The 22,903-nt window shown below is 40.3% G+C and overlaps 1 protein-coding gene across 4 annotated transcripts in view; it reads right to left on the reverse strand.

Moving 5' to 3' along the window:
- Positions 1–22,903, reverse strand: part of SHISA5 (shisa family member 5) — a 39,951-nt gene that overhangs the window by 5,213 nt on the left and 11,835 nt on the right. The window contains exons 2-5 of one of the 4 annotated variants that reach the window (XM_060765899.2): positions 20,114–20,285; positions 18,434–18,496; positions 2,129–2,244; positions 482–700 (exon numbers count right to left, since the gene is read on the reverse strand). In XM_060765899.2, coding sequence (XP_060621882.2) covers positions 482–700; positions 2,129–2,244; positions 18,434–18,496; positions 20,114–20,285 — 570 coding nt within the window. Of the gene's footprint in view, positions 1–481; positions 701–2,128; positions 2,245–18,433; positions 18,500–20,113; positions 20,286–22,903 lie in introns of all 4 variants that reach the window. The other 3 variants (XM_060765898.2, XM_067463595.1, XM_067463594.1) reach the window with 3 other exon arrangements.

Here is a 22,903-nt window from a genome sequence, read left to right on the forward strand (position 1 = left end):
ATCTACAGTACAGAATGCACTTCAATACCACCTTAACTACCATGGCTCAATGCTATGGAATCATGAGAATTGTAGTTTTATATGACTGATAGCCTTCTCCGTCAATGAGTGCTGGCCCTCAGCAAACTACCAATCCAAGTATTCCATAGCATTGAGTCACAGTAGTTAAAGAGATGTCAAACTGTTTTAATTTGGTGGCATGGATTCACCATTAAGAGACAGACTTTGCTGATCTTGCTGAGAGACAGATGTTGTGTACATTAATGAGGACGAGAACTCTCTAGTTAAAGATACCAAGCTTTAACATACTTATTTTTCTCTAATTTATTTCTAAGAGGAAGCTGACTGAATGTGCCAAAAAAAGGAAGCTTGTACTATTAAAAAATCCATCATGTGATTTCTTTCCTTTGTTTCCAACTAATAGAGAGCAAGTAAATTCATGGCTTGAGTGATTTTCTTCAAGACAGTTGGCTCTTCTTACCTGCCACTGTTTCATGATATGCTGGTGGTCCTGAAGGCTGTGCGACGTAAGGTGGAGGGTACTGGGTTGGGTAGGGAGCTGCGGGCATCCCAGGGTGCGGCTGCACAGGAATAGGACTATATCCTTGGTATACACCTGGGGGGTAACCTGTTGCCATACCAGGCTGCTGAGGGTATGGCACTTGCACCACAGTAGTGGCTGTAGTTGTGGTCACAACAGCTAGAAATACACAAGAAGAGAGAACCAGGGAAGTATCAGTAGACAAAGAAAGGTTAACCCTCTCCCCCCAAAAAAATCTCTTTCACATAAATATTTCTCCCTTGAGGTTCTGCAAACTGTGTTTTAGAAACTCAGAGCCTTACTGACATGCCTGGGCAAAGAAGTTTATCCCTCCCCTCCAGACAGTGCTAAGTAATGCATAAGAAAAAAACATTTGTTTGCCAGCCTCATAACTGCATATAACCCACATTTTCCAGACATGCATCAAATCCAAAATGCTACCTACACACACACTGAGTCTCTGTCTATGAGGCATCCAAGTAACAAACCTTTGCAGTTTTATGCACCCCTTCAGAAAGTCAAAATCCCCATGTGCAACACAGATAACTCAGTTTGTATAGTGTAGAATTCAGTGGCATTTTCTCTTCAATAGTATCGGGACTACAAAAACTTATAATACAAAATATAACTAAAATCCATTAAACAAACAAATAAGTCTCCCCCCACCCAAGTTGCTTCTGGTGGCTTCTAAGTTTTCTAAAATCTACAGAACACCTCAGCAAGTAAGAGTCCAAAAGGGGCAGGCTAAAACCCGGAACATAGCTGATACCAAATGAGAGACTCCCCCCTGGGCACACAAGACTGGAAGGTGCTAAACAGACTGCACTCTGGCACCACGAGATGCAGAGCCAACCTTAAGAAATGGGGCCACAAAGTGGAGTCCATGACATGAGAGTGTGGAGAAGAGCAAACCAGAGACCATTTACTGCAATGCAGTCTGAGCCCTGCCACATGCACAATGGAGCACTTTCTTATGGCAACACCCGAGGCACTCCAAGTGGCCAGCTACTGATCAAAGGACATTTAGTATAATGCCAAGTTTTTATACTTTGTGTTTTTCAATACATTACAACTCGGTTTGCTTCTGATACGACAAATAAAATATCTCTCCTTCCAACAATTAAAACAAATCTTAGATCTTGCCCAGGTTGGCCTATGTAAATAAAAAGGCATTTGCCTGCTGGGGAACAGATAAGAGAGTGCCAACCAAGCTTCCCTTAGAAGGAAATCCCATAGCTTAGGATGAGCCATTGAGAAAGCCATCTCCCATATCTTCAGGATAGTGGGACAAAGTCAGTCCTCCCTATTAAGAAAGTCTTCATTAGGCATTGCAGAGAAAAACAGTTGGCAATAGTTGAAATAGTTCCTGAGAAGCATTATCACAACAGATGATACCCAAATCCTACCTCTTCCAAGATAGTTCAGGGTTTTAAAGGCAGATATCTGCTAAAGATCTTCACAGTTAGATTAGCTGGTGTTTCTTTTGGTCAGTAGCCCTGCTTCCCATCTCATTCACCTGGTAGATACTATAACTCCCACCTCTGTACTGATAGGGCAATGCAAAATGCAATTTTAGATGATACTTACGCCGTGGTTGCCCTCGGCATGCTTTGTACAGGCAGCAACATGAGCACGTGAAACAGACAACAATCAGGGTTACAATCAGGATGAAAACCGTAACTCCAATTACTATAAAAGTGACACTGTGGGAGAAAAAAAAAGACACATTTAAGAATGAATATTTAATTATGTCATATTATAAAAATAACACAGCCAGACCAAAAAAAAATTGTTTTCTTGGTGTCTTGGTTTTTAGGATTTTTACTGCAATTATTTGGGGCACCGAGTCAAAAAATAGCATTAGATAGACCGCATCAGCTCTATTTTTTTAGATATGATTATTGTGATTTTCAATGGGTGAGCACATGCCAACTAGTAGATGGCATATATTTTGTATCTCAAAAACTAGAACTCATAATGGGGAAATCGTGCTATTTTGGGAATCAGTAGGTTAAATATACCCAAAAACAGGTCTAACGTTTGGGGCACCAAAATGTGTGTTGGCCAGTGATATGCTATTGCAACACACTGTTTACCATTCCATCTTTAACAAGAGCTAATTTTCATTTATGATTGTCAATTTACAAAAATGTCACAAAGGCCTACCATTACTTGATCTAATTGATACATTAGTAAAAAAAAAAACACTTAACTAAATATGACCAATGTCACTGAATGAGCAAAGCTGAATTAAAAAGACAGGCCGGTGAGCTAAAATCTCAGAATGATGACCCAGAGGCACTTTATAAAAAGGCATAATATAGGAATACACATTGCAAAGAAAAAATACAGAGTACTGCTGAAAAATGCACCGTAATATATAGCTGTATAAAAAAATGAATAGGTGTGCTTCAATCTCATATATGCTAAAAGGGTTGGCTATCCTGGAAGGTAGATGACTGTACACAGCCTTGGCTCCCATCTGCATAGATCACTTCATTCTTGTGGCCATCACACTTTAGGAGTAAGTACCAAGAATTTCTGAAAGCAAATCCTTAGATCTACTCTTTTTCCAGTTTGATCACAGGAATCACTGGACTGGGCCAGGAGACCATTACTAGTTAATAATGATTTAATATTAACAGTGCACTGAGCATTGCTCAAAAGCCAGTGCTGTTACAACTATAGTAATTGGGCATTATAAGAGAGGGGGGAAACTAGAGCTCCCTCAACCTATCCATGTTGTTGTTTTTTAAATGGAAGTTTCAATTTACTTCTTGTTTAAATTTCAGTCTTTTATCTGACCAGCTTTTGAGGATTGCTAGATTTTTTTTAAGGTAGGTGGGCTGGCAGCACAGATTTTGAATTTGCAGCAGTTTTGGCACATATGGAGGGTGATCTATCTATATATACATATGTGCATGCATCTGTGTACATACATATACACGTGTGTGCGTGCGCGCTTATACGTATGTAGGAGCTCTGCAAGATTTGGTGTGGCCCACCAAGCGGAGTTGTGGTGATGAAAACAGACTTTCATCCGTCTCTGCAGCTGCCCACAGTTGACCGAGAACAAGGATGGGGAAAGTAAAACTTGAAGGTTGCAAATAGCACCAAAACCTTTGTAGCCCCCACACCTCCAAAGCCCTTGGAGCTCATTTTTTAAAATCCTATGTGAATTTGGGACACTTTTCACACCAAAATCACTCCAAAAGGACCTTTCACATCCCAACCTGCTCATGCTTTATTTTTGCACCTCATATCCTAGATAATACTGTGTGGCACCTAATAGTTTTATGAACCTATAAAATAGAAAAAGTATGTTTTAAAAATGGACAGAAAAAAATGACAATACTAACATCCAAATATATTCAAATAATGTGTGTGTGTGTGCGCGCGCGTGCGTGCATGAAGTAACACTTTTGGCAGTTTTTATTTATACCTTATGGCTGCATATTTTAATATAAAATGGAACTTTATCGCTGCCTTTCTGGGAAGCTTGTTAGGGATTGTGTTATATTATACAATCAATTAAAAAAAACAGGTTGATCTCAAATTGCTACTTAGATAATGATGTAATATATTAAATCAAAGTCTCTTTACAAGCCATCGGTGCCTGATTCAGATAACTCTTGATTTTTGAGATTATATTGTTAGAATAGATGACTGTTATTATCCTAAAATGGAACATGGCTCGTTTAAAGTCTCCTTCAAGCAAAATATCTACAATCATTAACACCATATTTATAAATAATGGAATGGATTATGTTATAAAACTTTTTTGTTCCGAAATTCAAGAAATCAGAGGGCAGGAACCACAGAAGTTAGTGAGGTTCAGAAACATTTTGTGAACCAGACTGGCTTTGTCAAGAGTGCAATATAGCTGTTGTTGTTTTGTTGTTGTTTTTTTTAATTATAGCTTGTGTGTTTCTACAGAGTTCTGATACAAAAGCTTATAGCTTCTTAATATAATCTAATATTAATTTTAAGTCCATTGTATTTCATCTCTCAGGTAAAGCAACAGGATTATATCAGAAAGCAAAGGTTCAGCATTCTGTATTTGCTGTATTTGCTCAAATGTGGCAGGATGTGGTACGGGTATCTGTAGAATAAATCTGACAAATGACAGGGTATCTCATATTTAATCTGTGTGGTGTAATTATCTTAAAGAGATTTTCCTTGAGAATCCAACTAAGCAAGCCAGAAGGCACATTAAAAACAATCCAAATAAATTCAAACTTTTGTTTCATTTCCTATGAAAGGGTTTCCTCAAACTTGGTAAGAATTTACTAATAAATTTGGTTGCAAATGAGATTTCAAAAGGCATTGCCCAGACAGGTGCAGACTTACTGTCCTATTAGCTTTGGCAGGTAAGGACTAGCCAGGCTAGTTTTCAGGGTCAAAACCTAACACTGATCTGTAGTTGTGCCACTCAAGGTGAGAAGTTGGTGATGTTGTACAATTGACAATAAGAAAAGGAGTCCCTGGCATATTATCAAGCATGATATATTAAGGGATTTGTAGCTTGGTGATGCACTAGAACTTTTTGGCAGAGAAAGCTCAAAGCTTTGCAAAACTATAATTGCCATGATTCCATAGCATTGAGCCATGGCAGTTGAAGTGGGGTCAAACTGTATTAATTCTACAGCATAGATACAGCTAACATCAAAGCTATATGCCCAGAGGCACAAGAGCAGACCCCGAGATTTGCAAATTCAATGCCCTATGAATAGCACAGGAGTGTGCAAGCTAAGGGCTAAGACCCAACCTTCTATTATTCTATTTTGGTGCACGGGGTTTCTCAGAAGCCCATGTCCCCTTCTCCAAAAGACCAATATTTGGGGGTTTCCAAGATTTTACTGGTGTAGTTTATTTGCAAGAGTAAAATGCCTCTCTGGCAGCAGGAGCTTTAAGCTATAACAACCCAGCATTTTCAACCACATCCTTTTGTTTCTTGCCCTAACCAACATTTGAATGCAAATGTCTTCAAAACTAAATTTTACTTTGTGACTGAAATACTTTCTTTCACTTTTGCTATAGCTGGAAAACCTCTGGTCCCTCTCTCACAAAAGTTAAGAAACCTTGTTATATTTCAGCCTTTCTCATTCTGGTGCCCTCTGGCTATTTGGAGTTACAGTTGGCCCTCCATATCCAAGGATTCTCCATCGACGAATTCAAGCACCCATAATTTAAAAATATTCCAAAAGGAAAAGCTTGAATTTGCCTCTCTACACCACTGCATATAATGGGCGTTGAACAACCACAGAATATTGTTTCCATCGAACAAAGCCCTAATAGCTCACTTCAGATTAAAGTAGCCTAACCAAAGGTGAGGGATCATGGACAGTGAAGTCAAAATAGATGTTCAGCACCAGGTTGGGGAAGGCTAATACAACTGATCCGTTTTACAAAAAAACGTACACGATGAACCTTCCATTCTCAACTTATTTTGTGTGTGAAAAACATGAAGTTTCAAAACATCTCTATAATCTCTAGAAGCATAAAATAGCAACAGTTAACCAAAATGAAGCCTTTCAGGACTCCACAGTGGTATCGGTTTTCAGCTGCTTTTCACTTGAACTTTAATGTTTGATGGTTAAAAGAATATGTTCTCAAGGACATTCAGCAAATGACCACATCCAGCTTAGTTTATACACTGAAGGCAAACTACAAATTAACAGTCTGCTGCAACCATGGTATTTTCACTACAGAGTTGCTTCACTCTACAGTGGAAATTCTTTGGTTGCAACAGACTGTTAATTTGTAGATACTTTCCAGTGTTTAAACTAGAGTGAGGCAACTTAAAGCTCAGCTCTCCAATAATGAAAAAAATAATCACTGAATAAAGCATCTAGTAAATCTTTTACGACTATCATGAGCCAACTGATAACTTCAGTTCTGGGTAATTCTTTAAGCTGTTACCAAGGTTTGGGAGAAGGAGGAATACTCAAAAACTGCTTGAATTCACTGGCCGTTCTTTTCTTTAAATATGGCAAATAGGTACTTCATTTGGTTAGTAAGGCAAATGGGGTACTTTGAAGCTAGCCATATTCTGTACCAATCTTGAATACCACCACTGCAAGTTCACTTGTGGTGTGAGCAACCTTCAGGATGTTTTCACATTCTGTTTTAAACTAGAGCTGGCTTTATAGCAAGAGTGGACAAAAGGTGCTCTTCAATGTTGAACTGCAACTCCCATCACTCCTCAAAATTTGTGATGGTGCTGCTTGGAGTTATAACTGCAACTGAAGGGCAACACTTCATCCAACTTTGTTCTAGAGCAGTGGTTCTCAACCTTCCTAATGCCATGACCCCTTAATACAGTTCCTCATGTGTTGGTGACCCCCAACCATAACATTATTTCTATTGGTACTTTGTAACTATAATTTTGCTACTGTTATGAATCATAATGTAAATACCTGATATGCAGGATGTATTTTCATTCACTGGACCACATTTGACACAAATAACCAATATGCCCAAATTTGAAAACTGGTGGGGTTGTGGGGGGGGGGGGAATAATTTTGTCATTTGATGTATAATTAACCTATAATCAAAGAGCATTCTGAACTCCACCAACAACAGAGCCGAGCCAAATTTGGCACAGAGAACTCCCAAGACCAACAGAAAGTACTGGAAGGGTTTGTTGGGCATTAATCTTGAGTTTTGGAGTTGTAATTCACCTCCATCCAGAGAGCACTGTGGACTCATACAATAATGGATCTGGACCAAACTTGACATGAATATTCAATATGCCCAAATGCAAACACTGGTGGAGTTTGGGGAAAATAGACCTTGACATTTGGTAGTTGTAGTTGCTGGGATTTATAGTTAACCTACAATCAAATAGCACTCTGAACCCAGCCCAAAATGGATCTGCAGCAAACTTGGCACACTACTGACATGGCCAACATTAACTACTGGTGGGGTTGGGAGGCTGTTTTTTAATTCAGGGAGTTGTCATTCACCAACACCAAAAAGGATGACGACACAAGGAAAGATCTTCAGCCTTCTCTGCCAAAAGGGTTCCTAAGACCATCAAAAATATGTGTTTTCTGATGGTCTTTGGTGACCCCTCTGAAACCCCCTCACGACCCCCACAGGGGTCCCGACCCCCAGGTTGAGAAACACTGTTCTAGAGGCTAAGATAGGATTTCCCTACCTGGTGTCCATGTTCACAACTAACATGACCAATGCTCAAGCTTAAGAAAGCTGACTGAGTAATACATCTATCTCAACTAGCACCAAAAAATATGGTAAGGCTCAAAATAATGAGGACTGGAAAGAGGGCCCTCAAAGATATTATAGAGGTGGGCTTGACAGTATCAATGCACAGCTGAAAAATTGAATTTTTCAAATGACATCACCCAGGACCCCACTCTGTCCTACAAGCACAGCCCCCAGATATGTGGGCTTGTGCACTTAATAATGCAAAAAGTACACCTCTTGTTCTTTCTACATATCTACACAAACCATGAGTAAATATGCTTGCTCATTTCCGTTTATGTTTCATGAAAGGATCCGGCAGCACACTTCCTGTGGAACAAGAGACCTCCCTACAGACAGTAGCAGCCACACTTCAGAAAACAACAGAAGGTCTCTATCTGTCCCCAGAAGACAACTTAATAGCTCTGTAGATAATTCTACAATAGGCTGCAAGCTGACTTGGGGATCACATAGATTTTTCTAAAAGTATCTAAAAGCATCTATGGCAAGCATCCTCATTATTCAGCTTGTAAATCAACCAGGTAAATTTGTTGCATATGCTTCCAGGGTGATCCTATGCACATCTATTTTAAAAAGCACTACTGAGTTCAACAATGTTTACTCCCAGGGAAGTCTGCAGAGGATTGCAGTCACAATTAAAAAGACATATGAGAAGTAATGAGGCTAATAATGTACTTAAAAAAAAAAACAACAACACCCGAAAGCATTTGTTTAAAAACTGTCATGGGCAGGCACAATCTTGAAAGAGGCACTCCCTTTTCTTATTCAGGCAGAAGCCAACTCCTCAGGAACTGCGCCTGCTACAGATTGGCATGCTTTCCAGACGTTTTTGATCTGAAAGCCCCACTCAACATTGTCAATGGTATGAGAAAGTGGAGTGATGGCCCAAAACAACACAAGAAAGGATAAAGTGTTATCTACTTTGATTGGAAACAGTCTTCACCTTCTCAGTGATCACTATTATCAGATCTTTTATCTGTTTGTGTGAATAGCTGCTGTTGGTAATAGCAATAGTTGTAACCACTACTACTACCTATTTACATCAGCAGACAGAAGGTCATGTCATAACAATATTTATTTGTCTGTCTGCTGTCAGGCTGAGAATAAATGACTGGGAGTAAGTTATGCTTTCAGCTAAAACTGATGACCAAAACAAAGCTTTATAAGTCTGCCACATTGTTTAGCCATAAGATTCTCTTAACAGGATTAAGTGATATTCTAAAATGAAACTAGCCACCTTTTTATGCCCAGTTTTAATAATATGGGCATACTACAGTAGCCAAACTTATAGGCCTGCCAGCCTATAGGCTTGGCTACCAAAAAAATAGAAATTATTAGACAAGTAGAGGATAGTGAAAGAAAAAAAATCATCCTTGAATGCATTTTGGAAGAACATTCACATAGTGGCCCCATGCTTCAGGAGGAAGGGGGGTGATTGATCACAACCGGTGCCCTCCCCCACCATACACATTCACATGCAGCCCCATGGATTTTGGACAACAGTTGGCAAGAGCCATTGCTTGTACTCGGCCCGTTCTGAAGTCAAAGACATCTACATGGGGCTTCAAAGGGGCAGGGCAGGGGAGAAGCAACACCAATACCTCACCCCCACCAACCACTTCCTGCACTACAGAGCAAGAAACTTTGAGAGACAGTTGAGGAGGTTGGTGAGGGAGATTAGTGCTCTGAACAACCAACCACTTCCTGAAGCCTACACAGCAGCTAGTTTCACTAGCCAGCTAGCAAGAGAAATCACTGGTGCTCTGCCCGCCTGAGGCTGCTGTGTACACAGTCAAAATAGTGATAGTATTATTATTACCCTCAAATGTGTTGATGCATCCTAGAATCACACTGGCTTTTTTAGCTGCCCTATTACATCACACTGTTGACCCAAAATATGTAAGGAGCTGGCCTGGACACTACATTTCTTTGAGAGGACACAAGAGGAAGGGCTTGCCAGGGTTGCACTTTAATGTCCTGTTTGGTGCTCCACTCGCATGGCCATACAGCTGTGGCAGAGCTGAACAAGTATATTAGCTTGTAAGTGGGTATGAAGGACACCACAGACACTCTCTTCACTTGCCATAAGATCTCTTCATCCAAACTGGCATCCTTGGATTGCCATCAGCTTGCAGAGACTAGAGGCTAGGATGTACCCTGAGTGTTTTTCAAATTCTACATATTACTATTTTTCAGTGCAGCTCTTGAGTAACACTAGCTTGCCAGATGCTTCTTCATTGCAAAACATGTATGTGAAGGTAAGCTGCTACAGAGAAGAGCTTTCCCATTCTGACTCTTTCAAATCTACATCCTCCAAGATTTATGGCCTCAGTGTGTACAGTAACACTAGATGTTTTTTTGGAAAAAGTAGTTGAGGATAAGGACACTGCAGGGAATAAATGGTGGCTGGTCAAGAAAGGGTTTGGCACCCTTCCTTATATTGTTTCCTGAATACAAATTGCTTTTCCTTATCAAAACATTTATTATTTTATTGCTTGCATTATCATCATCATAAAACTTTATTTTTATATCCCACCACCATCTCCCCAAAGGGACTCAGGGCCGCTTACAAGCAGGACCAGGCCCAATAATAACAGAGTTAACCAAATAAAAACAGAATTAAAAACGCAGATACACATATTACAAGCTGGGTTGTTGTAGATTTTTCGGGTTGTATGGCCATTTTCTAGAAGCATTCTCTCCTGACGTTTTCCTGCATCTGTGGCAAGCATCCTCAAAGGTTGTGAACCTCACAACCTGTAAGGATGCTTGACACAGATGCGGGCGAAACGTCAGGAGAGAATGCTTCTAGAACATGGCCATACAACCCGAAAAGCCCACAACAACCCAGTGATTCTGGCCATGAAAGCCTTTGACGATACATATAACAAGCTAATTAGACAATTAAAGCAATAAGGTATAAAAATATCATTAAAATAAATTGAAACCAATTCTACATGGGTCTGCAGGTCTCATTTATAGAGATGTAAAAATTCTCCTTGATTTTATTTCTCAAAGCACACTGTCAGTTACTTCCTTTCTATTTCATATCTGGTTTGAAGACTTTTTTTCGTTCCTGAATAGAAATGTCTGCATATTTTGGTAGGCACTTTTCTTAATGTACATATTTTGTTACCTCTTTTAAATATATTGTTATGCATTTTCACATTAAAGAAAAAATATAGTGCACATTTTCCAAAGATAGCACATTTTTAGTTATGCACATTTAGTTGGACATAAATAGGAGGAACGTGATGCTTGCAGTTTCCTCTCAATGGCAGGAAATATTATATTATGTATATGCTTTTTATAGTCTCCCAGACGACAAATTAGATAACTTTGTAAAACTCACACCACTTTGGGTAATGCAACTATTTTTCCATCCCTACTTCTTAATGATAATTTCAGAAATAGGTTATACAATGTTACAAAAAGATGCCTAAACATACAAAAAAGGACTGTGTGTTTATTTGCCAATTCTGGACAGAGGCCACTGTCAATATAAACATGCTTCTGAAAGCAGAACTAACATTCACCGTCAAAACAGTACTACATCCTCTAGCTTGGTTCTATGCTCAATATCCAGAAGAAGTTGACCACAGAATCACCCTGAAGGGATTTCTTAGGAACTGCAAAAGTTAAACCTACAAATGTGGAGGTTTGGCCTTAGATGCATTCATTTGGTTACCATAAATGTTAATGTAGAAGATACTCCCCCAATGGCATATCCTTGCTAGCATTTAACTGCATCCCTCAGATCACAATTCTATCCCACAGGGCAGAGCTCAGGGCCTTCCACGGGTTGCTGGACTGTACTTTCCATTTGACCCAGCCAGCTCAGCCATTGATAGGAGTGCCAGTGGAGGATTACATGTGTTCCCCTTATACCATGCTACACCTAACTGCATGTAAAGGTAATTTATTAATGACATCCCCACAAACTGCAAATGCTTCACTGTCCTCTCCCTACCTGCTTATTTGCTTTACTTTAGTTTGCCTTTTTGTTTGTTTTGGCTCTGTTTATAGTATCAATAGAATCTAAAAGCAAGACCTGAGAAAATATAACTGATAAATACACACTTGCTACTTAAGCATGATATACACTTTTTATTAAAAACAACAAGGCAAAGGTTTAGGGCAGAGTTTCTCAACCTGGGGTGTTGGGATCCGGGGGGGGGGGGGTGCGAGGAGGTTTCAGAGAGGTCACCAAAGACCATCAGAAAACACATATTTCTGATGGTCTTAGGAATCCATTTGGCAGAGAAGGCTGAAGATCTCTCAGCCTATCCTTCTTTTCCTTTTTGGAAACAGACAGTGAATCCCCCCAACAAAAGCCCTCTTCTGCTGTGATTGGCCAGCCTCTCACACAAAGGAAGGGCTGTTTCTGAGACTCCAAGTGGAGGGGGGGAGAGCAGGTGTGCTCAGTGCATAGCAGCATGGTGCACATGCACAGGCGAGGGAGAGCGTGTGAGGTTCTGTGGGGGTTCTGTGTCGGATGTTTGGTTCAATTCTATCGTTGGTGGAGTTCAGAATGCTCTTTAATTTTAGGTGAGCTATAAATCCCAGCAACTACAACTCCCAAATGCCAAGGTCTATTTTCCCACTCCACCAGTGTTCATATTTGGGCATATTGAGAATTCATGCGAAGTCTGGTCCAGATCCATCATTGTTTCAGTCCACAGTGCTCTCTGGATGTAGGTGAACTACAACTCCAAAACTCAAGGTCAATGCCCACCAAACCCTTCCAGTATTTTTCGATGGTCATGGGAGTTCTGTGTGCAAAGATTGGTTCAATTCCATCATTGGTGGAGTTCAGAATGTTCTTTGATTGTAGTGAACTATAAATCCCAGCAACTACAACTACCAAATAACAAAATCAATTCCACCCCTCCCAATCACACCAGTATTCAAATTTGGGTGTATCAGGTATTTGTGCCAAATTTGGTCCAGTGAATGAAAATACATCTTGCATATCAGATATTTACATTACAATTCATGAGAGTAGCAAAATTACAGTTATGAAGTAGCAACGAAAATAATTTTATGGTTGGGGGGTCAACACAACATGAGGAACTGTATTAAGGGGTCATGGCATTAGGAAGGTTGGGAAACACTGGTTTAGGGATTCACAACAGCTCTTCGAAGTCCTAACACTTATTGTCACCAAGAGCTATTCCTATTAGATTGATTAGTTTAGGAATCTGCTGCGCATTGCCATTGATCTGTTTCATTAAGAATAAGCATTTAACAAGAAAAATACATTTGATATAAATATTCCCATTAGAAAACACTTATTTCAACAAAACAGTTTATACTTTGCTAATTTTTGCTTAAAACAAGCACAACCCGAAAGCAGCTGAAAGGTTATAATTTGTCATAAAGCTATTTTAACAATTTCTTATTTAAAGATTACAGAATCTCCTTTTTTCCAACCTTAGATCCTTTACATTTCTAGTGAAGTTGATTTCAATAGAGAGCTCCAAAAATAATTACTTTCAGATGGATTTAGTGGGATTAGTTATTAAGCAATGATTCATTGTTTTTGTTCGTTGAGTTAGTATGTTTCCTTTACCTGTCCAATGAAGTAGATTAAAGATTTTACAGACTGAATGGTGTTCCTCTTTTAAAAACTATCATGCATACATAAGGCCATTGTTTGGTTTTATGTCAGTATTTGGCGGAACTTTATGTCAAAACAATGAACTAGAAAATACATCTATAGTGCCACGCTTTACAATTAAGCAACCTAAAGCTCTGTAGTAAATCCCCAGCTTCATACAGTAGTTTATAATGGGAGTGAAAAGATGGCAGCAAACAAGACAAGGAAAGCTTACCCCATTTTCAATTCCCGGAAAAACTCTAAATCCCGGCTCTTCAGTCTTTCTTTCTCTCTAAAAACCTCCCTTTTCTATCAAGAAACGAAACTCATTGCATTTCTGGGGGTGTGCTCAAGTCTCCACTGCTGCTCAGTTTGTGGTGACATCAACAGGAAAACACAGAAAGCCTCCTTGGGCACTCCTCTTTCAACCCAGAGAAAAAGCCTCCTTAAAGGCACAGAGCCCTGCCAGATGGCAGAGAAAAAGAACTGTCAAATATTCTCAGATTTATATAGTACATTGAAATAGAACCATTTCAAATACAGCTGTCCAATGCAACATCACTGCTACAAAATACTGTGAAGGAGCTGTACACAAATCATACAAAAGCAAAGAAGGAAAAAGAGTCCCATATCCTCCAGCTTCAGCAGATGGGGACACCACAGATAGGCACAAGTATGGCTGAACAACAACTGAGCATAAAGTTGGTCAAAGTTATTCAGTAGAGTCTCGCTTATCCAACATAAATGGGCCGGCAGAATGTTGAATAAGCGAAAATGTTGGATAATAATGAGGAATTAAGGAAAAGCCTATTAAATGTCAAATTATGTTAGGATTTTACAAATTAAGCACCAAAACATCATGTTTTACAACAAATCAACAGAAAAAGTAGTTCAATTCATGATAAAGTTATGTAGTAATTGCTGTATTTACAAATTTGCCAGGAGGGCCTTTGCACAATTAAAACTTGTGCGCCAGCTGCGATCAAACCTCACGAAGTCTGATTTGACCATGGTGGTCCATGCCTTAGTTACCTCTAGACTGGACTACTGTAATGCTCTCTACGTGGGGCTACCCTTGAAGACAGCCCGGAAACTACATACTGTCCAACGTTCGGCAGCCAGATTAATAACTGGGGCATCCTACAGGGAGCGGTCAACTCCCCTGTTTAAGGAGCTCCACTGGCTGCCATTTATTTTCCAGTCCCAATTCAAGGTACAGGTTATCACCAATAAAGCCCTAAACGGTTTGGGACCCGCCTACCTTCGTGACCTTATCTCTCTCCACGTTCCAACCCGGGCCCTCCGTTCCTTGGGGGAGGTCCTCCTTTCGCCTCTACCAATCTCACAAGCTCATCTTGTGGGCACAAGAGAGAGAGAGCTTTCTCTTCTATGGCCCCCTGACTTTGGAACTCAAGAAAGCCCCTTCACTAGAAACGTTTAAAAAGAACCTCAAAACCTGGATTTTCCGCTGTGCCTTTGGTGAATAAGTGCACAGCATGATATTTTGCACCCCTCAATGTTTTCTGCCAATGGGGTTTGTGCCCTCCAAATAGGATGTTCAGGCTCACAACTCTGTGTGTTTTTATAAGTTCCATATAAACGTCCTGCTCCTATTTTATCTTATTGTAGTTTGTAAACTGTTTTTCATCCTGAATATGTGGCCCGCCCATTGTCTTCATTACCGTGATTGTGTTTACTGGAATGTTTATTTTATGATTATTTTTTCCTTTTTAATTGTCATTTTGATGTTGTTGTTGTTGTTGTATATGTTTTGATTTTATTTCTGTATTATGTTTTGATTTTATTGCTGTATTATGTTGTCCGGGCTTGGCCCCATGTAAGCCGCTCCGAGTCCCCGTCAGGGAGATGGTGGCGGGGTAGAAATAAAGTTTATTATTATATTATTATTGAAACAGCTGTGGATCCAGGCAGGATAATACAGAATGCTGGATGGGTGAAAGTTGGATAAGCGAGACTCTACTGTAATCAGGAAAAACCACACAAAACTACTACTTTAGGGAGTCAAATCTTAGAATTGATGTAATGAATTTAGGGAAGCCTGAAAAAAGGTGGAAAACCCAATTCAATAAATAGAATGGTTTCTGCATACAGGCATGTCTTTGCAATGTGTTAAGAAGAATGAACTATTCTTGGGTGAGGAACCAACCTGGACACAGCATATTATTTGAGAACACAGAAATGCTGGACCATTCTAGCAACCACCATGTCAGACAAAGGGAAGCCACTGAAATCCACAAGCATGTGGACAATTTCAACAAAAAGGAGGAAACAATGAAAATGAACAAAATCTGGCTACCAGTATTTTAAAAAAATCTAAAATTCTAAAATCAGGACAGTAAATAAAGAACAACACTAAAAAAATCCAGGGAATTTCAGGCAGGAAACAATCAGGACCTCTCAACAAAGGATTCCCCCAGGTAGGAAGTAGCCAGGCTTTGAAGCTGCAAGGCCATTCAATGCTAATCAAGGTGGCCAATTGCCAAGCAGACAAGAGTTCTTTCTCCTACCTTCAACATTCCACAGATATATAAATCTCACTTGCCTAGTTTCCAAGACACATCACAACCTGTGAGGATGCCTGCCATAGATGTGGGCGAAACATCAGGAGACAATGTTTCTGGAACATGCCATACAGCCCGGAAAATTCACAGCAACCCAGGGTCCTTCCACACAGCTCTATATCCCAAACTATCAAGGCAGAAAATCCCACAATATCTGCTTTGAACTGGGTTATCTGATTCCACACTCAGATAATGGGGGGTTTTCTGCCTTAATATTCTGAGATATAGAGCTGTGTGGAAGGGCCCTCAGTTCAAAGCAGTTATTGTGGTAATTTTTTTGCCTTGATATTCTGGGTTATATGGCTGTGAGGAAGGGCCCTGAGTGAGGATTCAAATTTTGGTCTTCAGAATCTAATGCTGATATCATTAAACTAATCTGGCCCTCTAGCGATAAATATAATATTTTATGTGGGGTCTAGTAAAGGCACTTTGTACATATACAATATATTGATACTTCTTATTTTTACAGTAACACAATACGGTAACATGATTTTTGTTCCTGGGCTATAAGTGTCATTTACTAATTGGTTCTATCATAAGAACATGGAAAAAGTTTATTAAACTGCAAACACTTTGGTTTTTGTGGGACATCCTGCAGCACATTTTGTTCTAGTTTTTCAATAAATATCACATAGAGTCTCAACCAATTCAACAAGATGTGACTTGTAGTTTCTCAAGTCACTCCTGACACGACCCCCCCCAACCCCCCCCCCCCCCCCCCCACAAATTCAACATATTTTGTGGCAGTCACAAAAATGAAGTTTCTGGAGTATAACACCTACTCTTTGGGGTAGCCCTGTTGGCCACACAGCAAGACAAAACAAAAAAAACCCCAAATTCAGTTGCTCAGTTGAGAGATTCCCGCAAGAGAAAGACACTCCCATCTTTTGGGCCATGTCTCTGTCCCCTGATGGCCAAAAAGTTGAGAGTGGCCACATCTAACAACATCTAAGACAAAATGCAGGCTTGGGATTGCAACAATTTCTACTTTCTTATTTTTAACACTTAAGCCTGATGAAGGAGCCAGCTGAGTTTCAAAAGTCTGCATCATGTGTTTTGTGCCTTTTGGCTGTTCATAAAGATGCTTTGTCAATTTTGGATCTCTCTCATCCTGCTGAAACTCTCTCTTTCTCATAAGAGATCATTCTCTCGCCCTGTTTACTCTCCGGATCTACAACAGCAGTCAAATGATGAACAGTCAGGAGGAGAAGATACATTAGATTCTTTATGATCATATGAAATCTGGGAAATCAGCTGGATGTGAAATTGAATTTACAAGACTTCCAATAGAGTAGCATCACTAGTGCAACTCCATTTACACTAGTGTAGTGTCATGCATACCTTTGGGTTTTTTTTTGTGTCAGGAGAGGTTTGAGAAACTGCAAGTGGTTTCTGGTGTGAGAGAATTGGCCATCTGCAAGGACATTGCCCAGGGGATACCCAGATGTTTTGATGTTTTACCATCCTTATGGGAGGCTTCTTTCATGTTCCTGCATGAGGAGCTGGAGCCGACGGAGGGAGCTCATCTGCGCTCTCCCCAGATTCGAACCTCCAATCCATCGGTCCTCAGTCCTGCCGGCCCAAGGGTACAACCTATTGCACCACTGGGGATTCTTTGGTGTAGAAGAAATATGTGCCCTACATGTTACTTGCCGCTCCCAGAAATCCCTTCCCGGGACCATTCATTAATTTTTTTAACTAAATCAAGGAAAACCACACTCCCAGAAATATTATTCCTCCATAAAGCAAGACACATGAACTTGCTTTGACCAAAACAAAACAAAAATCATATGATGTTTCCTATTGCAATCTTCAGGATGTGTCATCCAATTGTTATATAGGTAAAACTTTCCCCTTGACATTAAGCCCAGTCATATCCGACTCTGAGGGGTGGTGCTCATCTCCATTTCTAAACTGAAGAGCTGGCCTTTTCCATAGACATCTCCAAGGTCATGTACAAACGTATAATTAAATTTTACATACTGAAAAGAAGCAAGGTTTTCCCTGCTTCCCAGAAGAACCTTTGGTGGCTGCCTCAAGAAGAATATAAGGCTGAATTACCATTCAAGTCTGATGGCAAGGCTTGTGTCATCTGTCAACATATGGAAACTCCATACATTTCAAAAGGTTTTCTTATGCAAGGAATACTCAGAGGTAGTTTTGCCAGTTTTTTATGTTTGCTGAGTTATAGAAGACAAATATAGATCTGCTTGTTCTGTCAAGTATTTGGCAAAGTATGATGCTGTTGCTCCTTGAAGCTCAAATTTCTAAATTTGAGTTGCTATTTAATGATAACTCTTGTTAATAATGTCTTAGATTAAAAGGCATTAGAGACATATTTATATGTAAACTGGATAGCTAAACAGAATAAGTACTGCCATTCTCATTATCATATGGTAAAAATCAAAGGATTTTTGTGTACAGTACAGTTGCCATGTATCATACATACTGTGAATCCGTAGTACATGCAAACCATTTATTTACCCGGGGAATTGTCTGAATTCTGCTTCATATTTCATTGGCGCTCCGAAGGCTGGTGGAGATGTGCTGCTGAAAAACAAACATATGAAGGATTGTAAAGCAACCAAGTAACACCCATAAATTCTACTCCCAATAGATAAACAATACAAGCAACAGAAAAGGCGTTCTTATATGTCCTAACCAGCTTAGCATTCCTGCACATTGGGACACAGAGAAGAACGATTGGTCAGATGAGGGAATGGGCAGGAAGATGGGATGCTTTTGGTGCCCCAAGCCATTTAAAGGTGATAGCCAAAATATTGTTTGCAAATCTACCAATAACTAGTGCCCATGCTCTAAAATGGACACAGTATGCTAACATGACTATGTTTGTAGAACACTTGAGCAGCTATATTCTGGGCCAGCTGCAGTTTCTTCAAGGACTCTTCACATGCATTGCATTTAATAGTTGCTGACGTGTACCTTTGAGTCATTTCTAACTTATGGTGACCCTAAATTTATCACAGGGCTTTCTTGACAAGATGGATTCAGAAGGGGTTTCCCACTGCCTTCCTCTGAGACCCAAGGCCACCCAGGGAGGTTCCATGGCTGAGTGGGGTTTTGAACCTTGGTCTCCAGAGTCCTAGTCCCATGCTCACTCCATCATGCTTCTCTCATCTGGATAGTTGCATAGATCAATATCAACATAACCAAGACATTTGTTATTGTGGCTACATCCAACATCTTCAGGAATAGAAGTAAGGCTCATTCTACACCAGACAAAATGTTCTGGAAGTGCCCAGAACACACCACATGTACCAAAATGGGAGCTACTTTGTCATTCAAGTGGCCAGTCAGACCGACAGCACAACAATATCACTACCTTATCCTCCTGGGGGCTGCCCCTGCTGTTTTGCCAACAGGAAGCAGCTTCCTGGCAGAGCCTAGCTGGTGAGATCACTTCTGGTGAGGTCACAACAAGACACCCAGCCACGTGATCACCAGCAAGTGACATTGCTAGGAAGGAACATGGGGGAATCTTTTTTTATGTGTGGACACTGAATTGTCCTGGATCTACCCAAAACCAGTTGTCTGCATGGCAAAACTACCAGGAATCATTCCAGAAGATCTTGGGGGTAATCTGCAGTTTTTCCTGTGACTGATTAATATCTAGACGTAGACTGCTCACAGTGAATTTGTGGTAGGGATTTGACCTATAGAGAAATTAGGTGAGTTGCATCAAGTCTAAAATGGGCCAAGCAACTGCCCATCCCAGTCACAGCATTTATCAGCCAGACTATGTTTAGAAAGACGTCTTTGGGCCCTTCCACACAGCCATACAATCCAGAATATCAGGGAAGATAATCCACAAAATCTGCTTTGAACTGGGTTATCTGAGGCCAAATAACCCAGTTCAAAGCAGCTAATGTGGAATTTTATACAACTGTGTTGATGGGCCTCTGAGACAAGCCACAGCTTTTGAGGGAAGGGTACTTATCAAGAGAAGACTGAAATCCCATAGCAGAAAAAACAACCCATCCTAGCAAAAGCTACTCTGTTTTGTCAATTCAACAGCCTTTGAATTCATGGATATATTGCTGAATTCGGTTTCAACTGTGGCACACAATATAAAGTAGATGTGTGCAATTTTATCTAGAAAGTGTCCAGCAAAACACTAGCAAGCCAGTTCCTTTCCAATCATACCTTTCCGACAGCTGCAAATTACACAGAAGCTGGTCATATTTATCCAATTTTTGTGACGGGTCCGAGCAGCAATATCGTTTGAGGCAGCTTCCACAGCAAAAATCTGTACAACTTGTTCCCAAATATAAAAGTCCATAAGAATTTTTGTATGATTCACATCTCTCACAGAAACCTGAAAATAAATAAAGACAATCAATCATTGAACTATGTAACTCACACTAAAAAAAATGAAGACACAAATAAAATAATTCACTACAAATCACTGTAACTACTCTATTTGCATCTTGGGGAAAAAACATCTTGCTTACTGACAAATAGGATCTCTTGATCTCTGAATACTTGTGTCATTCCATAAATAGTACAGAAGGAGAAGATGTCCTTTTTCAGAAGGAAATAATTTTGTTAAGAGTGATATACTGAAAACCATGAAAAGACAGAAAGAGGGTAAGTGTGTTAGGTGTCCTTTTTTACACAGCTATTCAGTCTTTAGTGGGCTTAATTTCCATTTTCTCCACTGAAGTAGAGCTGCAGAGCCTATCTTATTGTAAGAAATCAGTCATCAGTTAAGAAACTGCCTTCATAACAGTTAAATATTTGAAACAATGACGCTTTCTCTTTTTTATACACAAAGATAGCTTAATTGTTTGAATAGAAATAGCAGTAGAATACAATCCCCATATCCAAAGGAGATACACCAGTAGGCTGTTAGGAATTGTGGGAGCTGAAGTCCAAAACACCCGGAGGGCTCAAGTTTGCTCATGCCTAGGATACAAACCAAAGCTGAATCCTGACAAGACAGAGGTCCACCTAGTCTGTCACAAGGCCAAACAGGGTATAGGGTTATAGCCTGCACTGGATGGGGTTACACTCCCCTTGAAGGCACAGGTTCTCAGCCTGGGAGCCCTCCTGGACTCACCGTTGAACCTGGAACCTCAGGTTGCAGCAGCGGCTAGGGAGGCTTTTGCACAATTAAAACTTGTGTGCCAACTGCGCCCGTACCTTGGGAAGTCAGACTTGGCTACTGTGGTCCACATTCTCATTATAGACTACTGCAATGCACTCTACATGGGATTGCCTTTGAAGATGGTTTGGAAGCTTTAAATAGTCTAATGAGAGGCAGCTAGGTTAATAACTGGGGCAGCATACAGGGAGCACACAACTCCCATGTTACATCAGCTCCACTGGCTGCATGTTTCCTACTGGGCATAATTCAAAGTGCTGGCTTTAGCCGATAAAGCCCTAAACAGCCCCAGCCCAGTTTACCTGTCCAAACACATCTCCCTTTATGAACCACTGCAAAGACTAAGATCTTCTGGGGAGGCCCTCCCACTACTGTCACAGGCATGTTTGGTGGGGATGAGAGACAGGGCCTTCTCAGTGAATGCCCCCCAGTCATGGAACTCCCTTCCTGGAAATATCAGATCAGCCCCCTCCCTCCTGTCCTTCAGAAGGATGGTGAAGACCTGGCTGTGGGACCAAGCCTTTGGGGCAATGCAAGGAGACAATAATAGAATGGTGTCCTGAGATGGTTTTTAAGCAACTAATTTTGAAGTGGATATAAGTGATTTTAATGGTTTTATTTCCCGGCACTGAATGTTTGCCATATATATGTTGTGTTCCACCCTGAGTCCCCTGCATGGTGAGAAGGGCAGAATATAAATGTTTTAAATAAATAAATACATTCTAGTAGCATACCTTATTGAAATGGAAAACTCCCAGTTGAAGCACATCATAGAACTGTGCTAGAGGACCTAGAAAATGCCTAAAGATCACACCTCTCTAGGTATTGCAAGGGCCTCCATGACAACTCTAAGGTCAACTTCTGGCAGAAACATAGAATTGTGCTGGACAATCTGGAAAGTGCTCAGAGAGATGCTATTTTGGATGTGGATAAGCAAACCTGCAGATAATGACCCCACAGTTCTGGAGGTTATACTGTAGTGCTCCTACTAATTATTTTTCTTGCTTGTATTGTTCACCCCGTTCTCCTCTCCTGCCATTGATTAATAGGGTAGAGCAGCAAAACCCCAGCTATATTTTCTACTCTTCTCTAAAGAATACGTGCCGAAGACACAGCATCTATTTTTCTCTGCTAATCTATTCCTCCACAATGTATTCCCCAGTATGTTGTCTCAGACTGGGGACAACACTAATGTGATTCCACAGATGAGTTGTGATAAAAGATCGCAACTTTATAAACAAACAAACTTTTGGAAACAACTGCATGAGACTTCAAATCAGATCAGATCTTTTCCCGACTGCTACTGAAGATGGAGGATAGATAAACAGGATATGATATGTAATGATTTTGGCTTGTAGCCAGAATTACTCTTCCACAAACAGAAGGACTCTTTCATCCCATGGAGCCTTGAGGCTCTTGCAGGAATGGGGGAGTAAGAAATAGTCCCTCTGAAGCCCCATAAATCACTTCCCATGTTGTTTCAGATGTGCTCACACCTAAGAGCAAAGTCAACATTTATTCTTTGATGTGTTAGTTACGCTTATATGCCATTTTTATTCCAACAGGCCGGTGATAACACGGACTCCTTCAGCCCACTATATCCTTACAACTCTGTGAGGAGCATCAGCCTGACTTGACTGTTTACCCAAAGTCATCTAGTGTGTTTCATGGCATCTCTTGAATCCCAACTGTCTGCACAGTTTGAGATACTAAATTATATTCATAAAGGTCAGGTTAGACATGAAGTATCTGCAGGTTGGCTGTGAATTTTTCAGGCTTTATGGCCATGTTTCAGAAGCATTTCAACAGAAAGGAGGAAACCATGAAAA

This window comes from Anolis sagrei, chromosome 2, assembly GCF_037176765.1.
Source record: "Anolis sagrei isolate rAnoSag1 chromosome 2, rAnoSag1.mat, whole genome shotgun sequence".
NCBI classification, from domain to species: domain Eukaryota; kingdom Metazoa; phylum Chordata; class Lepidosauria; order Squamata; family Dactyloidae; genus Anolis; species Anolis sagrei.